The 18,158-nt window shown below is 48.2% G+C and overlaps 2 protein-coding genes across 7 annotated transcripts in view; one reads left to right on the top strand and one right to left on the bottom strand.

The window, feature by feature from the left end:
- Nucleotides 1–2,008: 2,008 nt before the first annotated feature.
- LOC102565667 (tubulin alpha-3 chain) lies at nt 2,009–6,408 on the bottom strand. 2 transcript variants are annotated; one of them, XM_019487670.2, is made up of 4 exons: nt 6,106–6,408; nt 4,432–4,648; nt 4,055–4,203; nt 2,009–3,176 (listed from the first exon to the last, which is right to left on the bottom strand). In XM_019487670.2, the coding sequence occupies exons 1-4, from the start codon at nt 6,106–6,108 to the stop codon at nt 2,202–2,204; spliced, it is 1,344 nt and encodes a 447-aa protein (XP_019343215.2). In that variant the 5' UTR covers nt 6,109–6,408; the 3' UTR covers nt 2,009–2,201. The 2 variants fall into 2 exon arrangements, with proteins under 2 accessions (XP_019343215.2, XP_059581703.1); XM_059725720.1 differs by lacking the exon at nt 6,106–6,408 and having other exon boundaries at nt 4,432–4,654.
- Nucleotides 6,409–8,537: 2,129 nt separating this feature from the next.
- Nucleotides 8,538–18,158, top strand: part of COPG2 (COPI coat complex subunit gamma 2) — a 31,850-nt gene continuing 22,229 nt past the window's right edge. For 2 of the 5 annotated variants that reach the window (XM_006265129.4, XM_059725718.1), the window contains exons 1-7: nt 8,538–8,640; nt 11,983–12,035; nt 12,926–13,006; nt 14,738–14,809; nt 16,150–16,229; nt 17,087–17,162; nt 17,950–18,042. In XM_006265129.4, the coding sequence (XP_006265191.2) occupies nt 8,604–8,640; nt 11,983–12,035; nt 12,926–13,006; nt 14,738–14,809; nt 16,150–16,229; nt 17,087–17,162; nt 17,950–18,042 (492 nt within the window). In that variant the 5' untranslated portion in view covers nt 8,538–8,603. Of the gene's footprint in view, nt 8,680–9,955; nt 10,115–11,982; nt 12,036–12,925; nt 13,007–14,737; nt 14,810–16,149; nt 16,230–17,086; nt 17,163–17,949; nt 18,043–18,158 lie in introns of all 5 variants that reach the window. The other 3 variants (XM_059725719.1, XM_059725717.1, XM_019487634.2) reach the window with 3 other exon arrangements.

Genomic DNA, 18,158 nt, shown 5'->3' with positions numbered 1-18,158 from the left:
CTCATCTCCCAAACCCCTGATCACTTTTGCTGCATTGCACCGGACTCTTTCCAAACTGTCTACATCCTTCTTGAAGCGTGGAGCCCGAAACTGGTTGCAAGATTTCAGATGAAGCCTCGCTAGTAATGAATAGAGAAGGAGCAGCACTTGCCTTGCCTTGCAAGAGGCACATCTGTTAATACAACCCAGGATGCCTTTGGCTTTTTTTGCGGCAACAGCACACAATTGGCTCACAGTTCACTATAATGCCCAGGTCCTTCTCTGGGGTACTGCAGCCTGGCCAGTCTTCCCCCAGTCTGTATTTGGGCATCCAGTGGTTCTGCTTCCAGAGCAGGACTCTGCACCTGTCCTTGTTCAATCTTATCCGATTGATTACAAACCATTTCTCTACCCTATCCAAGCCATTCTGGATGCTAGCCCTACCCTTTGGAGGGTCTGCAACAGCACCCAGCTTGGCATCTTCTGCAAATTTGCAGTGCGGACCTGAACCCATCATCCAGGTCATTAGAGCAGTACTGCCCAAGCTGGGGGTTGCAACCCCAAGTAGGGTTGCAACATCAGCGGATGGGATTGTGGGGTCATGCTGAGGAAGTGGAGCCATAAATGGGGTCATACTGAGGAAAAGTTTGGAAAGCACTGCATTAGAGGTTGGGCTACAAGCATCATTGTTAAGATAGCGGTTGTCTGCTCTACAAACAGAATTTAATTGTCAGCAAGTGTCAGTGGTAATTAAGTGTATACAGAGCCATTTAACCAAACTCATAAGGCAGAAGTGCAATGCACATTCCTAGAAAGGCACATTAACTTTTATTGGAACTGCTTAAATTGTATTGGCCGTCTATAAATTCACTGGGAGGTTGGGAGAGAAACAGCAAGGGATAGGAGATGCTGTTACTCCAAGGGGTGCCCTGGCAAACTAGAAATAATGGTGATAAACTGACAGAGAGCAGGTTTAAGCTAGACATCGGGAAGAACATATTTATGGTAAGGGTTGCCAAAATCTGGAATGGGCTTCCGAGGGAGGTGGTGCTCTCCCCTGCCCTGGGGGTCTTTAAAAAGGAGATTGACCCCAGCCAGGTGCTTGTCCATCAAACCCCAGCACTCACCTAGGGCCGGGGGTTGGACTCAATGATCTGTCAAGGTCCCTTCCAACCCCAACATCTACGCTCGAGTTTCAAGTGCTAGTTTTCAAAGGCTTTAGTTTTAGATTGAGGACACCGCTGTGGAGAGGTGGGTGGGGAAGGAAGGACTTTCAGCCCAGCAGAAGGAAGAAATAGTAACAACTGACATTGGTTAAATGCTCTGCCCCTCTCCACCCCACCCCAGCACCCTTCACACACTACATTTTTAATCCAGATGGCATTCAAATGAGGCTCCCGAGAGGCCTTTGCTAGTTTGCTGTGGATTGTTTTTGCATTTGAGCAGCAATTGCGTCTCCCCAGCTTACAGTACCCAAATGGAGACCCTTGCTTTTGGAAGGCTGAACATCACCCCTGAAGAAATCCCGCTATGGAGGCCCAGCTAGCATCCCCCCCCCCAAATAGGCAGTTTTGTAAGATTTCTTAAGGAATCTCCCTTAGGGCCAGCTCCTGCTCCTACGTGCCTGGATGACATTTCTTTAGTCAGCATTTGATTTTAGAACTGAAGTATAAGATGTCCAAGTTACCGTTGCCCAGAGGGAGAATCAGACCTTGGCCAGGCTGAATCAGTATATTCTTTGCATGGCAGAGTCCAGGAGCAGCACCAACATCCAGCCTTGCCCACGGTGCATTGTGTGGCCCCATTTCTCATCCCGTGGTAACAGCTCATTTATCGTATAATCCTAAAGTTACCCTGGAGGACACTTCCCCTCTTCCACTCCTGCATGCTCCTTCCTCAGAGGGACAGAGCCATTTCTCTAGACTTTCAACACCAAAGTGGGGAAAGGAGGTTCAACAGGCAAATCTACGCTCCTCAAGACCTGCATAGCATCTTCCTAGCCACAGACACAGCCAAAAGATGTAGGTTTGCTATTCAAAGTTTTATTTGTAACATTAAACACTCGAGACAGTAAGTCTCTGAACCCAACACGAGACTCTATACACGATTTCGTTTCACGCTGACCATAACAGGCCTATTGTTTAGTGCTGCTTAGGCCCTGGGGGTGACAGCCTTGCCTTGTAGATCTCTACCCATGTTTCTATACCTAGAAGGAGCGTTGTTCAAAATTCATCCTCTTCCTCATACTCCTCTAGAGAATCCCGACCAACCTCTTCATAATCCTTCTCCAAAGCGGCCATGTCCTCCCTGGCTTCAGAGAACTCACCCTCCTCCATCCCCTCCCCAACATACCAGTGCACGAAGGCCCGCTTTGCATACATCAGGTCAAACTTGTGATCTAGCCGGGCCCACGCCTCGGCAATGGCCGTGGTGTTGCTCAGCATGCAGACTGCCCGCTGCACTTTGGCCAGGTCTCCCCCAGGTACCATAGTGGGGGGCTGGTAGTTGATGCCCACCTTAAACCCAGTTGGGCACCAGTCCACAAACTGGATTGACTTCCTGGTTTTGATGGCTGCAATAGTGGCATTCACATCCTTGGGCACCACGTCCCCCCGGTACAGCAGGCAGCAAGCCATGTACTTGCCTCGGCGAGGGTCGCATTTCACCATCTGGTTGGCAAACTCAAAGCAAGCGTTGGTGATCTCGGGCACTGACAGCTGCTCGTGGTAGGCCTTCTCCGCTGAGATGATGGGTGCGTAGGTGGTGAGGGGGAAGTGTATCCTGGGGTAGGGCACCAAGTTAGTCTGGAATTCTGTAAGGTCGACGTTCAAGGCCCCATCAAACCGCAGGGAAGCGGTGATGGACGACACGATCTGCCCTATCAGCCTGTTCAGGTTGGTGTAGGTGGGACGCTCGATATTCAGGTTCCGGTTGCAGATGTCGTAGATGGCTTCGTTGTCCACCATGAACGAGCAGTCCGAGTGCTCCAGCGTGGTGTGGGTGGTCAGGATGGAGTTGTAGGGCTCCACCACTGCCGTCGAAATCCCTGGGGCTGGGTACACCGAGAACTCCAGCTTGGACTTCTTCCCATAGTCTACAGAGAGGTTCTGCATCAAAAGTGAAGTGAATCCAGACCCCGTGCCTCCTCCGAAGCTGTGGAAGACCAGGAATCCTTGCAGGCCACTGCACTGGTCAGTCTTGAAAAGACATTAGAAGAAGTGTCATAATTAAGGTTGTCCAACCTACTAGGAGACCAAGGGAGATACAGATATTAAAAAGGATTATAACTCCTGAATGTGTGTTCTTTGCACGAAAGAATGCAAAAAATATACCAGGTTTACTTCATCCCACAGTCATCACCCTCCTCACCCCTCCAAAAGTCAACCCTCCAGAATTAGGGTGCGCATCTTAAGTGCTAAAACTAAATGCTCTTTGTTGGAATAGAAACTGGATGGAATAGAGCAAACAGGCACCATGACCCATGGCTGCCACTTCTTTTTGGGGGTGCAAACAACAGGGGTGGAGTCCACTGTTAACCCTCTCACAACCACCGTTGAGGCAGGAGCTTTTGGCTGAAGAGCCACTGAGCTGGCTGAGGGCAAGTAAGCTACTGCATGCAGTCTGTGGTATTTGGATGAGAACCATGGTGTGGAAGAAGCACTTATTTATAGACACTTAGAAAAAGAACCATTTATAGCAAAGCAACAGTCTTGCTATTGCCCACACAAAGACCGGGAGTCTAGCGTCTTTGTTGTCCTGTCAAGTTCCTGGCGTCTCATCCAGATAGTGCCCAAGAAGTGTGGCCTCCCAGGAGACCATATCACACAGCTGGCCATAATTCTGGGGAAAAGAAAAAATTAAGTAGTCTGAAGAGTATTCTCTCTGTTGAAGCACGAGAGCAGCTCTTGGGAAGAAAGGCTGCTCAAGTCAATGGTGCATCATCTTCCAAAAGAAAGGTCTTGGTGGATCCAGCAGAGAAGCTGCACTAAAAAGCCTCTTAATTAGTCTTTACATATTCAATTTATTTACATCTATATATAAAGTTTCCTTTGAGATTAGGGGCATTTCTACTTACTAGCTTACGCGTCTTGTCTAGGACCACATCTATTATTTGCTTTCCAACAGTGTAGTGACCCCGAGCATAGTTGTTGGCTGCATCCTCCTTTCCGGTGATGAGCTGCTCTGGATGGAACAAGGAGCGATAGGTGCCAGTTCTGATCTCACCTGGAAAAGCATGTTACAAGTTTTGTTTTGTTTTTTTTTTGTTTTTTTTGTTTGTTTGTTTTTTTGTTTTTTTTTTTTTTTTTTTTTTTTTTTTTTTTTTTTTTTTACACACACCAACCATATGCTGCATTTAAAGACTTCGATCTCGAGGTGCTATTACCCCCAATAATGAATATAGCCATGCCTGCATCACAGACAGATCAGACTAAAGCCAGCCATGTGTGTTACCTATGACCGTGGGTTCCAGGTCTATGAACACTGCCCTGGGCACATACTTCCCAGCTCCAGTTTCACTGAAGAAGGTCCCAAAAGAAGAGTCAGTTTGTTCAGCTGTTTCCGAAATGATACCATTTGGTTGGAGCCCATGTTCTAGACAATATAATTCCCAGCAGGCGTTGCCCATCTGGACTCCAGCCTGGCCAATATGGATTGAAATGCACTCCCTCTGCATAAAGTTGGGGAGAGAAGCAACATGAAGTCACACCAAGATGCTACACTTCTTAACTGTCCCCTTACTCTCTCACTCGATTTACCTCCTCACCCATGGAAAAAAGACTCCAGGAGGACTGGGCAGCAATCTCGGCCCTTTCTGCCTGGGCTACACAGGCTGTCAAACTAGGTACAGTAATTCATGGGTGTGGATGCACAAACTTCTAAAAGTTATGTTAACCCTTATAGGCAGATATATCAAAAGGGTTCAAGTGCAGCAAAACAACTCCAACTTTAACCCTGGATGAAGGAGTGTTGAAAGTGGAGCCAGTTCTGCACTTCAGTTGCTCTCAGTGTGTTCACACACAATTAGAAGGTACCAGCTGCTGCCCTTTGGAAGTGCTCCCCTTTTGAAAGGGGCTCCAAACGTTCACCCTAGGCTTAAACCAGCCTAAGGGTTAGGTCAGTCCACACCCTAATGGGCCTTTCTGGCCCCAGAAACTGGACTGCGTGTGTGTCCCCCACTTCCCTCTCCAGCCACCACCATAAGCAACTGGAGACAGCTACACAAAGCCATTACAGGAAAGTTCCTCTTTTCAATAAGAGGTCAGCTAGCAAAGTTTATTTCAGGGGTTTGCAACTAGTAGACTTAAGTTTCCTCCATGCCCCCCTTGCCAATTGTAGGAAGCAGAAGCTACAAGTAAAACAAAGCAGAACAAAACCCTGAAGATCCAGCAGTTCCTAGAGCCACACATCACGAATTCCCCAGGATGGGAGGATATGGTTTTCCCTTTAACTCGGGGATAAAGCCATTCAACAACATGCTCATAAATTCATACTCAAGGTGTGAACAATTGCAAATGACCATTCCTCAACATGCTTCATGCTCCCCCCTGCTACCCAACATTGGTATCTTTTTGAACATCTCAGAAAAGACCAAAGATCACAGCTACCTAGAGTTGCACTAGCATGCCTAAAGACACAAATTGAAGCTTATTTAGTTTAAATAATGGGACAAATAACACTTATTTTGGTGTGGCTACTGTTCCTAGAGCTGTGGTTTCATTAGATTCATTCATTCAGGCAAAATAGAGTTTTTTTAGTTAACCTTAGAAACAGCATTCATATGTAAAGAAGAGAAATAGCCTTACATATTTCTAGGCTAGTTAGGAGAGTGAATTTGAGTTACTTTGAAGTTTAGTCAACTAGGACTGAATCTGGCAGAGTAGGAAGAGAGTGCAGACAGGTTCTAGCTGAAGCACTATCAAACATGTGCAGCAAACAACACAAGAGATACCTGCTCTCTGAGAAGAGCACCAATTGTTCCTCCTAACCACAGTAGGCAGAAGCATTTCAGATCAACGTTATTTTCCTAATTCATTAACTCCCAAACAGAACAACTAACTATAGAAAAGGAATCTGCTCTCTCAACTTTAATAGGGAAAAAAAAAAAAGCTACACGCCAACACTTACCATGGCCCAAAAAACCCCCAAACCAACTAACTAACCACAAGCAAAAACACCATCTTACTAGTGTTTCCACTGACTAATTTTATACCCCTCCTGAAAAAACCTCCCAGCTGTTCTGTGCAAAGAGCAGCTTCTTAAAGGGGAAATAATTTTGTTTCTCCTTTGACCAGGGTGGTTTAATAAAACTTAAACAACTGGGTAACGATGTGTATGTGTGCTATTAGTGGCCTGGGCTTGGAAGACAGAACCTGGCTTATGCTAGTATTTGGGACATAAAAGCATCGCTCTAATACTCTAAGTATCACTCTAATGCGAACAAAACAAAGGAAAAGACATTCAATTTATAAAAATTCAGCACATATTTTGCCTGTTTTTAATTAAAGAAAGGGATAAGGAGCTGAAACCAAGGCATTTTACCTTAGATATGAGGGGAAAAGCACCCAGGTATGATGTATAGTAATCCCCCAAAGAAAATGGTGAATGCTTTGTTTTTTAAATAAGAAATAGCTTTGTATTAATCTTATAATTGTTGTGTCATCTGTCAGAGGGATGTCTCCTGATATCGTAAGGAAGTGGGTTACAGGAGCTAATAGGCCCTATCCTTCTTAATTAGCGTAATAATAAAAATGGAAAAGATGAAGCCATGCAGAGTGTGCCACAGAGACCCCCAGCTATGGGCCAACGAGTCTTCAACCGCGGAGCAGGCGGAAGAAGGTGTTAAAATCCCAACAGCTGCAAAGGCTGCAGCAGAAGAGACCCCGGTTGCCTTGGCCTTCTTGCCATTGGATCAAGGTGCCGTCCTGCCAAGAGCTGCGTGGAAGCTGATGTGCAGGAACTTCTCCACGATAAAGGAAGTCACGCAGAGGCATCTGCCGTCTTCCAGGCCAGCTGTAAAGAACAACCTCACACTAGCTGGAGGCAAGGAGGACTTAGCCCTGCTTTTGCATGGAGACCGGCATGCATTCAAGGAAAACCCCTGCCTCCAAGCCAAGCCACTGGGACTTTCAGGCCTGCACGTACGATGCCCGCCAAATGATTTGGAAACATCTGGAGCCCCAGGCAGGGGTAGAGGATATTTGCCGGCAATAGGACCACTTATGGTTCTTAACTAACTCACAGATTTGGAATTCGGTTTGGCTGATTCGGCTTGGAACATGGAAAATTTTCATTAAAAAACAAAAAAACCCCTCTATCTTTCACTCCTCCTCAGCTTGTTCCTGCCACCGTGCGGCTGAGGGCAAGCGAAACTCGGGGGCATCCGAACCCCAAGCCTCCAGGCTTGGGCCTGCACGTAGGATGCCCACCAAAGGATTTGGAAGTATCTGAAGCCTAAGGCTGGGGTGGAGGCTACTTGCCGGTAGCAGGACCACATCATCTTGGATGGTTCAAATGGATTTGCACCAGATTTGGCTAATTTGACACACAAATTTTTCCTTCTAAATTAACCCCCCCCCCAAAACTATGACTTCCAGTGAACTCACAGGTGCAAAGTAAGTAGAGCATGGGTCAGACATTTGCACTGTAGGGTAAACAGGCTTATTTGTCACCTTGAGGGATGTCCAGGTAACCTATTCTCCCCCCTCAGACGGGGAGGCTAGAGAAAAGGCGATTGCTGGGGACAAATAATAAAAAACCAGGGATGGGAGTGATGGTCCAAGGTTAATAAATAGTGCCAAGGGGAGATATGCCAGACTAGGGTGACCGCCCGTCCTGCATGGGGTGGGACAGTCCTGCAATGGGAACCTCAAGTGCCAATCTGGGCTGTGGGACTGCGGGACGGCATTCGACATGGATTGGCGTCTGCAAATTGGGAAATGGTGGGTTTCCCTTTGCAGGCGGGAAGCATTGCAGCCTGCAAGGGGCTGCTGGGTGCAGGATGCAGTGGGAGCTGGGGGCGCCACGTGCACATGCTCGCCTGCACACGCGCGTGTGGCTGGGAAATAGAGAGAGCAGCTCCCTGCAGGTAAGTCTATGGGGGGAAGGGGGCACAGATCGAGGCCCCCGCAGTGAGGGCAGGAATGGAGGGGCAGGCGCTGCTCAGCCCGGGCGGTGCATGGGTCCAGGGTGGTGCATGGGGGGCACGTGCCCTTGAACGGACCCGGCGGGCACTGCCCAGGGATGCTCTGCTCCATGACGGGAATGAAGGGGAGCAAGGAAAACAGCCCTGCACTGTTGCACCAGGACGGCTCTGACTGCTGGAGGGCGACATTGTGCAGCCTGGCAGTGAGGGGGGCACAGTGGCATGCTTCACCCCTGGCTGGGCCAGCTGGACTCAGTGCACGTGGGCTCAGCTCTAAAATAAGGCCGCTGCACCTTTAAGAGCCCCCCCTCCCCCCCATCCCGGTCTGAGCGTGTCCCGCCTCTCTCAGCCGGCGAGCGTTCGCTCTGACAGGCAGCTCCGCGGGCCAATGAGAAGACGCGCTGCGGCAGACGGCGGGGCGGGTCTTCCGGCGGAAGTTCCCTCGCGGCTGCACCTCCGAGGGGCAGCAAGCGGCTGCGACATGATTAAAAAGTTCGACAAGAAGGACGAGGAGGCCGGTAGGGGCGGGCGGGGCGGCCGGCCCGCTGCATTTCCGGGTCTGTGACGTAGAGCGGTGTCGGGCCAGTCGCGCCCGTCGCGCGCAGGGGCTGCTGGGATAGTAGCGGACCTGTCCCCGCGGGGAGGGCCCTTCCCGGCCGCCGTCGTGCGCGTTCTAGGGGCCCCGATGGTGTCTGCAGGGCCTGAGCAGTGATTCTCAACCGGGTGACACTTGGCCATATGGTGTCAGTGGGGTTACAGCGCTGATTCTCAACCGGGTGACATGGGGATGTGTGATGTCAGTGGGGTACAGCAATGATTCCCAACCGGGTGATATGGGGGATGTGTGATGTCAGCGGGTATGATGTCAGCAGGGTAAAACAATTATTCTCAACTGGGTGTATGGTGCCACGTGGTGTCACTGGGGCTAAAGCAGTGATTCTCAACCAGGCAGTACTTGGCCATATGGTGTCAGTGGGGTAAAGCAGTGATTCTCAACCGGGTGATACGGGGACATACGATGTCAGTGGGGTTAGAGCAGTGATTCTCAACCGACCTATGGTCTCTGTGAGGCTAAAGCAGTGATTCTCAGCCCCCCCCCGAGGTGCCTCGGGATCCTTTCGCGGGCGCGCCGTGTCACGCAGACCTGGAACCCCCTAGACTTCAGCGAGCGACCTGCAGCGCATGGACACGTCTAGGATTTTGAACGGAGGAGCTGCCGTGTCGAAACTCGTTGATCGGCCGTGACGCGACAATGCATCAGATGCCCCAAAATCAGCCTCCTCTTACCCCGCGCACAGCTCCCTCTCCTTTCCGACCGGCCGGGTGTGCACTGGGTAAAAATAACCTTCAATCCGCAGCCGGCGCTTGCTGACCGCCTTGTTGGCAACCTCCGTGCTGCCCAGGACAGAAAATACTTGGAGCTCGCTGGCATTGCCTCATCCGATCTCCGCAGCGCTGCTCGCTATCAGGCTCAAAAGCGCCCTGTCTAACTTGTGCTCGCTGTTTGCGTGCAGACCGCGGCAGCGTCCGCCTGTTAAGATTGAACGGTTTAGTCGAGGTTTGGACAGTCGACTTGAATTCCCTCCTGGGCGGGTGTGGGGTGGATGAGCCGTTATTTCCCTCCGGATTTCAGTCTTCGTTCAGTAAACCGCCTAACTGTGCGGTTGCGAAGGTGGCCAAGATGCCGCTGGGAGGCTGTAAGCGTCGTTTCCTTGCCGACAAGCGCAGGGGCAGCGGTTCGGGTGGTTCTCCTCGGCGCTTTGCCAAGCAGCAGCAGAGCGTAGCTTTTAAGGTAACTTTTAATGATTTAGATCGTTTTGTTTCTATCGTGAGGAATCCTTGGCAGAGCAGTGAAACGGGTGGCTCTGATTAATGTCATGTTGCTGCTGGAGACGCTGAGAAACAGGAACTGGGATTGGCGATAGGACATGGAGTGGAGCAGACACCCAGGGAAGTCGTGGGCTCTCCGTCACTGGAGGTGTTCGAGCGGAGGTTGGTCGGGGGTGGACTAGCATAGCTATGCCTGTGTTTTTCCTGGGGGTATTTCCCAGGTTTTGTAGCTTTGCTGGTTTCTGCATTGGGCTGGGAGGGGATTTTTTTCCTTCCTGCTGCTGTAAGTGTCAGGAATTTTGTGTTTTGTTTTTTTTAAAGCCTTTCTCAGTCGTGGGATGTTGGCGGCAGCTAGGGCTGGGGATTTTGACTGGGCCGTGCCAGTGCTTCTGCTGGGACGAAGCCAGAGGTTCCTTCCTAGACAGTCTGGTCCCCCCGCTCGGGGGCAGACTGATACCATATCGGGAGTGAGGAAGAAGCTTTAACCCGTGGTCAGACAGGAACAGACCGTGGGTGTGTTTGTCTTCCTGTGTAGGGAGCAGTGAGGTCCGCTGTAACAACTCTTGTAGCAGCAGGACGTTGGCTGCCGTGGTCCCCCGGCTTTACTCGTGGCACATTAGGGCGCCGTGTTTTGTGTTGCGTCAGGATTGACTAGTTTCCTGAAGAGTTCAGAGTATGGATTTGTCTAGGGTGGTTTGGATAAGATTGATCCTGCCTCAGGCAGGGGATTGGGCTAGATGACCTCTGGAGGTCCCTCCCAGCCTTGCTTCTCTACAATCCATGAAAGACAGTTCAAAATATGATGTCTCATGGGTAAGAGGGATGGATTAATAGAGCCCCTGTCCCTCTTTTGCAGGAACTAGGAGGGTCTGGCATGGAAAGAGGCAATAGAAAAACCTTACTGTCTCTTAACTAATAGAAAGGTTTCAAGTTATAAACTTACTGGGTACCCAGAGGCTGATACAGAGCCTCAAACAAGGGTTTAGGGCTGATGCCATGGTAGAAATCCAAGTTCCTTTACTCTTCCTGAAATTGGAGATGTGGTGGGGCCAAATAGGTTGCCCCCCTTGGCCTTTGCTAGTGGGAAGTCTCTTACAATCTGTTGTACTTACCTGTGCTGACAGATTTAGCCTCCTTTCCACATCCGTGTCTCTGCTGGCAGAAGTCTTGGCAGCGGACAGACCACCAGCTGTCAGATGACATAGGTGTCCAAACACGTCTACAGCACTGTGTGGCTCCGCTCAGCAGCTGTGAGGCCACAGCAGGAAGTGGGACTTGAGAACAGGGCACCAGATGCCAAAGGGACTACAGCCAAAGGCACAGGTGTGTCTGCGTAGGCTGGATGGTGGCAGGAGCTTAGCAGAGGTGGTGTAACTTTGCCAACAATAGTGTAGGTAAGCGTTTGCCTCCTGGACTGTAGATACCTGGTAACGTTTCAGAGGGATGCGCTGCTCTGTTATGTAACTTCTACCTTTTCTAAGGACAGGACTTTCTGGAAGGTCGTCTGAAAGTTTGACTAAGGCTGGCTAGTGTTAGCAATTATATTGTGATTTGTAGCAGACAACATGACAGGGGTTTGTTCTGGGGACATGTGAATGTGATGGCTCCGTATGCTGACCAGTGTGTGAATGTTTCAAGTAAGCCGTGCCACCTTGAAGCATTCTCCTTTTGGTGATGTATGAAGCGTCACAAGCAGGTGGGAGGAAAAGCAGGGAGCAGTCTCACTCAAGGTTGATGATGGCTTTGCCAGGTAGTGGGCTGGGTTGAAAGTCCGTGTCCTTTTCTCTAAAGCATTGGCCACGGGGCTCTAGCAACTGGATTGGATGCATCTCTGAGTGAATATCCAACCCCCCTCTCATGGAGCCACCGAGCAGTGTTAAAGTAGGGGCCACGTGACACCTTTTTGCCCAATTCCCAGTGAGGTGGTTTGTAAAGGTTAAGAGTTAACATCTTTGGAGTTCAGCCCCCTTGCTTCTAGCCAGTGGGACCTAGATCCAGAATAACTATCAGCGATTTGTTTCATTGTGCAGGTAGCGGCTCCAATCCTTTCCAGCACTTGGAGAAGAGCTCCGTCCTACAAGAGGTATGAAGAGAAGGTGTAGCGTGTCATTTCCTCTGGCACGGGACAGGATGCTCTAATGGCCTAAGACAGTGGTTCTTAACCTGTTTTATACCAGGACCCATTTGTAAACATCAGTGGCCAGTCCCGACCCAGTGCCCCTCCCTCACCCACTGCCCCCCATCCTCAGGCTCCCAGTGTGTAGGTCAGGGGTGGAGGGTGTGTGGGGCATGGGGGCCCCAAGCAGTCCCTCACAGGCTGGAACTCTGCCAGGCTGCAAGGGAAAAGCAATAGTTTTCCATGTTTTTCTCCTGTTAAGCTTGTTGATCCATTTTTAAAGTTCACAACCCTTTCATTTATTCTTGCCACCCACTTTTGGGTCATGACCTACAGATTGAGAAATACCGAACTAAGCAACAAGCTTGAAATATCTGGCATTTATGTGGCCAATGGCTAAATTGATATATCATCAGCTTTGCATTTTGGGGTGTATAATTTGGGGCCTGTGGAGTTTATAACACGGTGACTTTGCAGTTGGGACCCTTGAATACAAAGATCAGTCTTTCGCCATTAACAATCCTATGGCCCTTTGATGAAACTGTGTATGCACAACGTTTTTATAGGTTTATGATTTGATTTATCACCATATTTATATTTGATTATGTTAATTTTAGGAGCATGAACAATGTTTTTATAACAGTTGGTCCTATTTTATTGTTATATTTGTATTTTTGTTACTTTTGTTTAAATCTATATTATGGTTCTGTGTTTGCTATGTTGTTTTCAGGAGCATAGCTTTTAGCCAGAATCCTTAATAAATTGACTGCCTTGGTGCAAATGCATCACTCTGATTTCTAAGTGTTAATTGTCATTGTGTTGCCATGCAGTAATACCATTGTTTCTGCTGTTTGCAGGCTCGTATTTTTAATGAGACCCCCATAAATCCACGACGATGTCTGCACATACTTACCAAGATCCTTTACTTATTGAACCAGGTAAGTGTGATCATTTCCTTCTAAATGTGTAGTCATGGTTGAGTTTGAGTGAAAGAAGTATTTTCAGGAGATCAGAACCACTTGTACTTTCAGCTGTCAGCTCCAGGCGAGTTGTTACCAGTTACAGAAAGGAAGTCCTTGCTCAGTAATGTTATTCCCAGTTTCAACATAACTTGGAGATATTTCACACTCTGAAGCATAGGCGCCAACTTGTATTTTTGCTTGGGGGGGGCCTAAGATGATGGACATGTTGGCCCCCTCCCCCCCCCCCCCCCCCCCCCAACCCTCCACTGTTTGAGGAACGGGGGATGTGGGCACAGGCAACATGTGTGGCGGTAGAGGGGGACACAGGTAACAGGGAGGGGGGTGGAGCATGTGCCCCCAAGATTTCTGTGCCCACAGCTGGGCACAGGGCTGCAACAGGGCCGAACCAGCTCCAGACAGGTGCCACCTCCGTGGTCCAGTGGGTGAGACTCAGCGCAGGAGGGAGTGCCGTGCTACCAAAGTGAGGTGCCCCCTGCCCACCCAGCAGCAGCAGGGGCACAACCCTGTGAAGCTGCCACTGTCACGCTTCCCTCACATTGGTGGCCATGGCAGTACAGTGCTCCCTCCCACATCTGGTCCTGCCCGCTGGGCCACAGAGGTGTTCTGGCCCATCTGCAGCCCTGTGCCCTGCTGTGGGCGCAGAAATCCTAAGGGACACGTGTGTCCCCCACCCTCCACCGTTTTGCCTTGACCCCTCCCCACATCCCCTTCTCCCCTCCACACGCACATTGCGTGTGCCCCCTTCTCCCCACCCGTTTAAACTTACCTGGAGGGAGCTGCTCTCCACTGCTGCATGTGTAAGCGCATGCATTTGGTGCCCACTGCCATCTGATCACCCTTGCTCCTCTTCCAGCCTGCAATGAGAAACCTGCAGCTTCCCACATTTTTCTCCTTTCCTCAGATTTGGGCCCTGACGGTCCTTTTGGGTCCCCACATACTCGGTGCCTATGCTGTGAAGCTTCTCAGACATGTTATGAAAGGCTCCTGGGAGCTGCATACAGGCACTTTGATAGCTAAAAACAATCTTGTTTGTGCTGCAGAAGTAACTGTTCTGGAGAGAGTATGAATTGGCAAATAGTTGGGTGACACATCTGTCTTGGTTAATGTGGGGAAAAGGAGACAATATGAAGAAACTGTGGTGAGCTGAGGAATCCACATAACCACGCATGCATGAAATGTGGACTGAGTTGGGCAGTGTTTAATACAAAGGCAAGACCAGCAGGGATTACAAGCTCTCTGCACTGCTCCATCTTAATTAGAGCCATTTCCCTTTGAAGAGATCCTAAGAGAATTCCTTTAGTTGCCACACATAAACCAAAGCTCACCCGGCAGGTCACTGCTGCTGTAAAGTGAGCAGAGGGAGCCCAGGATAATTAATAAGCTCTGTTCCTAGTATTTTTTCTGGTGCTAAGGATGATGAGCTCATGTTGAAACAAGGCAAATGAACAATATAATTATGTCAGCTGGTGCTCTGTAAAAACAAAAAATGATGGAGGGAGTGCTTTCTGGATGGAAAAAGATTTAAAGGAAGAAAAAGGTTTGAGACCAACAATTTCAAGCATCTAAGCGGATATTATTATAGACCAGAAAAAGGAAAAACAAATGAACAAAAAAACCACCTAGGAATTACTGGCTGCTGACGCATTGATTGATCTCTGACTTCTGCTATTTGTATGTTCTCTGTAGGGTGAGCACTTTGGAACCACCGAAGCCACAGAAGCCTTCTTTGCAATGACCAGATTATTTCAGTCTAACGATGTAAGTCTGGTGATTCAGCATAAAATGTTTCCTGTTCACATACCACCAGCTACATTGTGAGCTCTGGCAGCTATGGTTTTTGCCATAGTAGCTCCCCAGTCAGTGTCAAGGGCGTGCTGAAAGATACTAATTACTGACAGATAACTTACGAAGTAGGCTGTTGCTAATGAAAGCGTATGCATTTCTGAATGAGTTAGTCTCTAAGGTGCCATTTTGCCCTGCCTTCCACTTCACAAACAGTAACAACCGGATTCTGTTTTGTAAGACGGGTATTGTTTTATACACGTCTTCCATTTGGGAATGACTTCTAAATTCCTTACCACTCTAAAAAGGAAAGAAAGCTGTTCCTTATAAGTTAAGTCTCCTAGAATTCCTGTGATAGGAATAGCTATAAATAAAGGGTTTACAACAGGGGTATCAATCCTAGGGCTCATGGGTTGGAGTCGCTCCATCCAACCTGTCACACTATTGCAATTCAAATGACCCAGTGAGTAATTTGGCTAAATGCCTTTATTAAATCCAAAGGCCAGTATCAGTTATTTTAAATAAGCATGCTAAAATACTATAGGAAAATGTGAACTACGTATTAGCTAGCCGTGTTACAGTACTTAGCAGTGGCCACATCCACACAGTAATTACAGTTGCAAGCATTTGATCCAAATTGGTACAGCTGGGTTAGCGAGGGAGATTCTAGCTGTCGTATGCTGGCTGGCTTTGGCGGATCAGCTCCACTAGCAAAACACCTATCTGTCTTGCTCCGTTTTATCCCCCTAGAATGATTTCTTGTTGCATCAGTTTTTGAGTTCTAGAGATTGGTCAGAACTAACCCAAACTTCCACACGGACTTACCTTGTCATTCCCAATATGTAAAACCTTCTTACTTCCTTGGGGGTGTTGGTCATAGCTGTGTTGGTCTAAGGACATATGCAGACACGGTTCTTTGGGTCAATCCACAAGCTTTCGGGTAAAAACACACAAAAGCTTGCAAAGAAGAATTTGTCCAACTATTTTAGTTGGTCTAATAGAAAATATGAGATTGACGCAGAGAACCTGGTCTTACTCGCTTTGTGCTTTCTTGGGTCTCCCTAGCCCTCCTTGGCTTGCCAGTGTCCTTTTTATTGTTCACCCTTTTCTCCTACATTAGCACATGTAATTACGACTTCATCCTGCATATTACACTTCAGCCTGCTAACATTAGCATTTTGACTGTCTCTGTCTCTCTCAAATCATTACAGTAAATTTCATCATTCCTACTGCTACCACCAGTTTATTGTAAGTAGAAGTAACTGTTGTTTCAGTACTGACATGTCTTAATGCTTTTTTGTAATATATTTCCACAGCAAACCTTAAGAAGGATGTGCTACCTTACAATCAAAGAGATGGCCAATATCTCCGAAGATGTCATCATTGTCACCAGCAGGTATAAGAGCTATGGAAAACCTTTAATCTTCAGGGTTCTGAAATGTGTACAGTTACTTCAGCTACTATGTTTTCCATGAGGCTGGCTCCCTGACCTATGTAGAATGGATAGTAAAGGACACAAAACTAAGTATGAAACTAAGTGCATCCTCACATCTACAAAGTTAAGCTACTAACGGAAGGTAGGCAGTTCCGGTTTAAGTAAGTGAAGCACCATTGAGTCATGCCTGGAATCCCTGCTTGCTAAACTGTCATCTTTTGTATGGACAAATGTTAGCTGCGTCATATTTCTGAACAAAACAAATGTATGCCCTCCTGTATGCCCTGCAAAGCTGTTGTGGTTTGGAAGGGAATGAGCCAAGCTTGCGTCTGACTCGCTTCATCCACAGAACGGTCAAGTTCTGGCTGCAGAACCTATGTGGTGTAAGAGGCAGACTCCAGAGAGATCTTGACATCTGAAATGCCGTGTGTGACTAGCATTTGGAAAGAAGCTGCATTTTCATTAGTAAACCTAGAACTATATTTTTTTTAAGCTACCAAAGAAGCAGAAATGCCACTTCTTAGAAGCAAAAATCCATGCTGTAGAGTGGGGGTGAGAAACAGAAGTACTCTAGCACAGATATTTGTATTCCCCCCCACCCCTCACACACGCACACACCTTAGGATTTGTTTTTTATTTTGGTTGGAATCTTTTCATGTTGGTTAGATATCGCTGATAGAGCCAAATGCTAAGAATTTTTAAACGACTAGCAGTTAGAAAAATGCCCTCTTGCCACCAGTTGCATGATGATAACCAAATGATGGCTTACATGACGATAACATGTGACATTTTAGTACGTGCGTTTTAAATTGTTCTAGTTTGACCAAAGACATGACTGGGAAGGAAGACGTATACCGAGGCCCAGCCATTAGAGCCCTGTGTAGAATCACGGATGTAAGTACAGAACACACCTGTGATGAGATCAGGTGCCTCTGTCACCCAAGGGGCATCTGTCTTGCCCTGGAGGAAAAATAAGCTGCTGATTTGAACCCTGTTGTTTTATAGACAAGCAGCTTGGAGAAGCTGTGGAATCTCCTGCTTTTGATTTCTTGAAAACCTCTGATTTCACAGGCCTGTCCAGCCCATGTTCTGTCTCTCAGTTGCTGAGAGGTGGTTCTTGAGAGGAAGAGTATTTAAGCAGGGCTTATTCAGCCTGACCTGTACCCTACCACTCTTCCTCCTAAAGAGGTTGGACTGGCATCTGTCTGAGTATTTGCTGGCATTAAACACTCCTAGGTAAGCTCTGATCGCTGACCCTCAGACCTCTACCAGATGCACTGAGATACTGTGCATCTGGTATCTCTGCAGGGGCTGGACGAGATAACCCTCTAGGTCTTTCCAACCCTTTGAATCTCTACCATCAGAGGAATCGTGTAATACACTGGGCGTGGGATTAGGCATGAGCTATAATTCTCACTCCCGCCCTGCCCTGCACTACAGCATTAATCAGGATGTTCCCTTCCAAGTACCTCCCTGAGGTGCGTGCTGTGAGGACTTAATGCCAGCAAAGCAGCGGGAAAGTGTTGTTCTCAAGACCTGCTTGGTTTCCTCCCTGTACTCTTGTGTAAATATTGACAAACTCCATTGTGAATCGTCATTTCTCTTTGGCGCTGTGTTAGGTGGATTGTTTTCGCTCCCTTCAGAAGCACAGCTATAGGCAACTGTTTATTTCCTTTTGTAGGGCACAATGCTGCAAGCCATCGACAGATACATGAAGCAAGCCATTGTGGATAAAGTCCCCAGTGTATCCAGTTCTGCCTTGGTGTCTTCCTTAGTAAGTGGAGAAGTGGGTTTATATTTCTCTGGTTGTGTTGCTTATGGCAGAGGTCTGAGAGAGGTTTCATGGTTTATAGGTAGCTTGGCCTTGCCTGCGTTCTGGCTCTTGCACCT

The sequence above is a fragment of the Alligator mississippiensis genome, chromosome 4, assembly GCF_030867095.1.
Source record: "Alligator mississippiensis isolate rAllMis1 chromosome 4, rAllMis1, whole genome shotgun sequence".
NCBI lineage: Eukaryota > Metazoa > Chordata > Crocodylia > Alligatoridae > Alligator > Alligator mississippiensis.
This window is presented reverse-complemented; position numbering and strand designations above follow the sequence as displayed.

Bases quoted from the DNA above. Each gene is read 5' to 3' on its own strand.
- LOC102565667 (XM_059725720.1), bottom strand. From the start codon at position 4,654: ATGCAGAGGGAGTGCATTTCAATCCATATTGGCCAGGCTGGAGTCCAG. The intron at 4,204-4,431 runs GTAACACACATG...ATGCTTTTCCAG, and splicing joins CCTGGAACCCACGGTCATAG to GTGAGATCAGAACTGGCACC. The intron at 3,177-4,054 runs GTAAGTAGAAAT...TGTCTTTTCAAG, and splicing joins TAGACAAGACGCGTAAGCTA to ACTGACCAGTGCAGTGGCCT.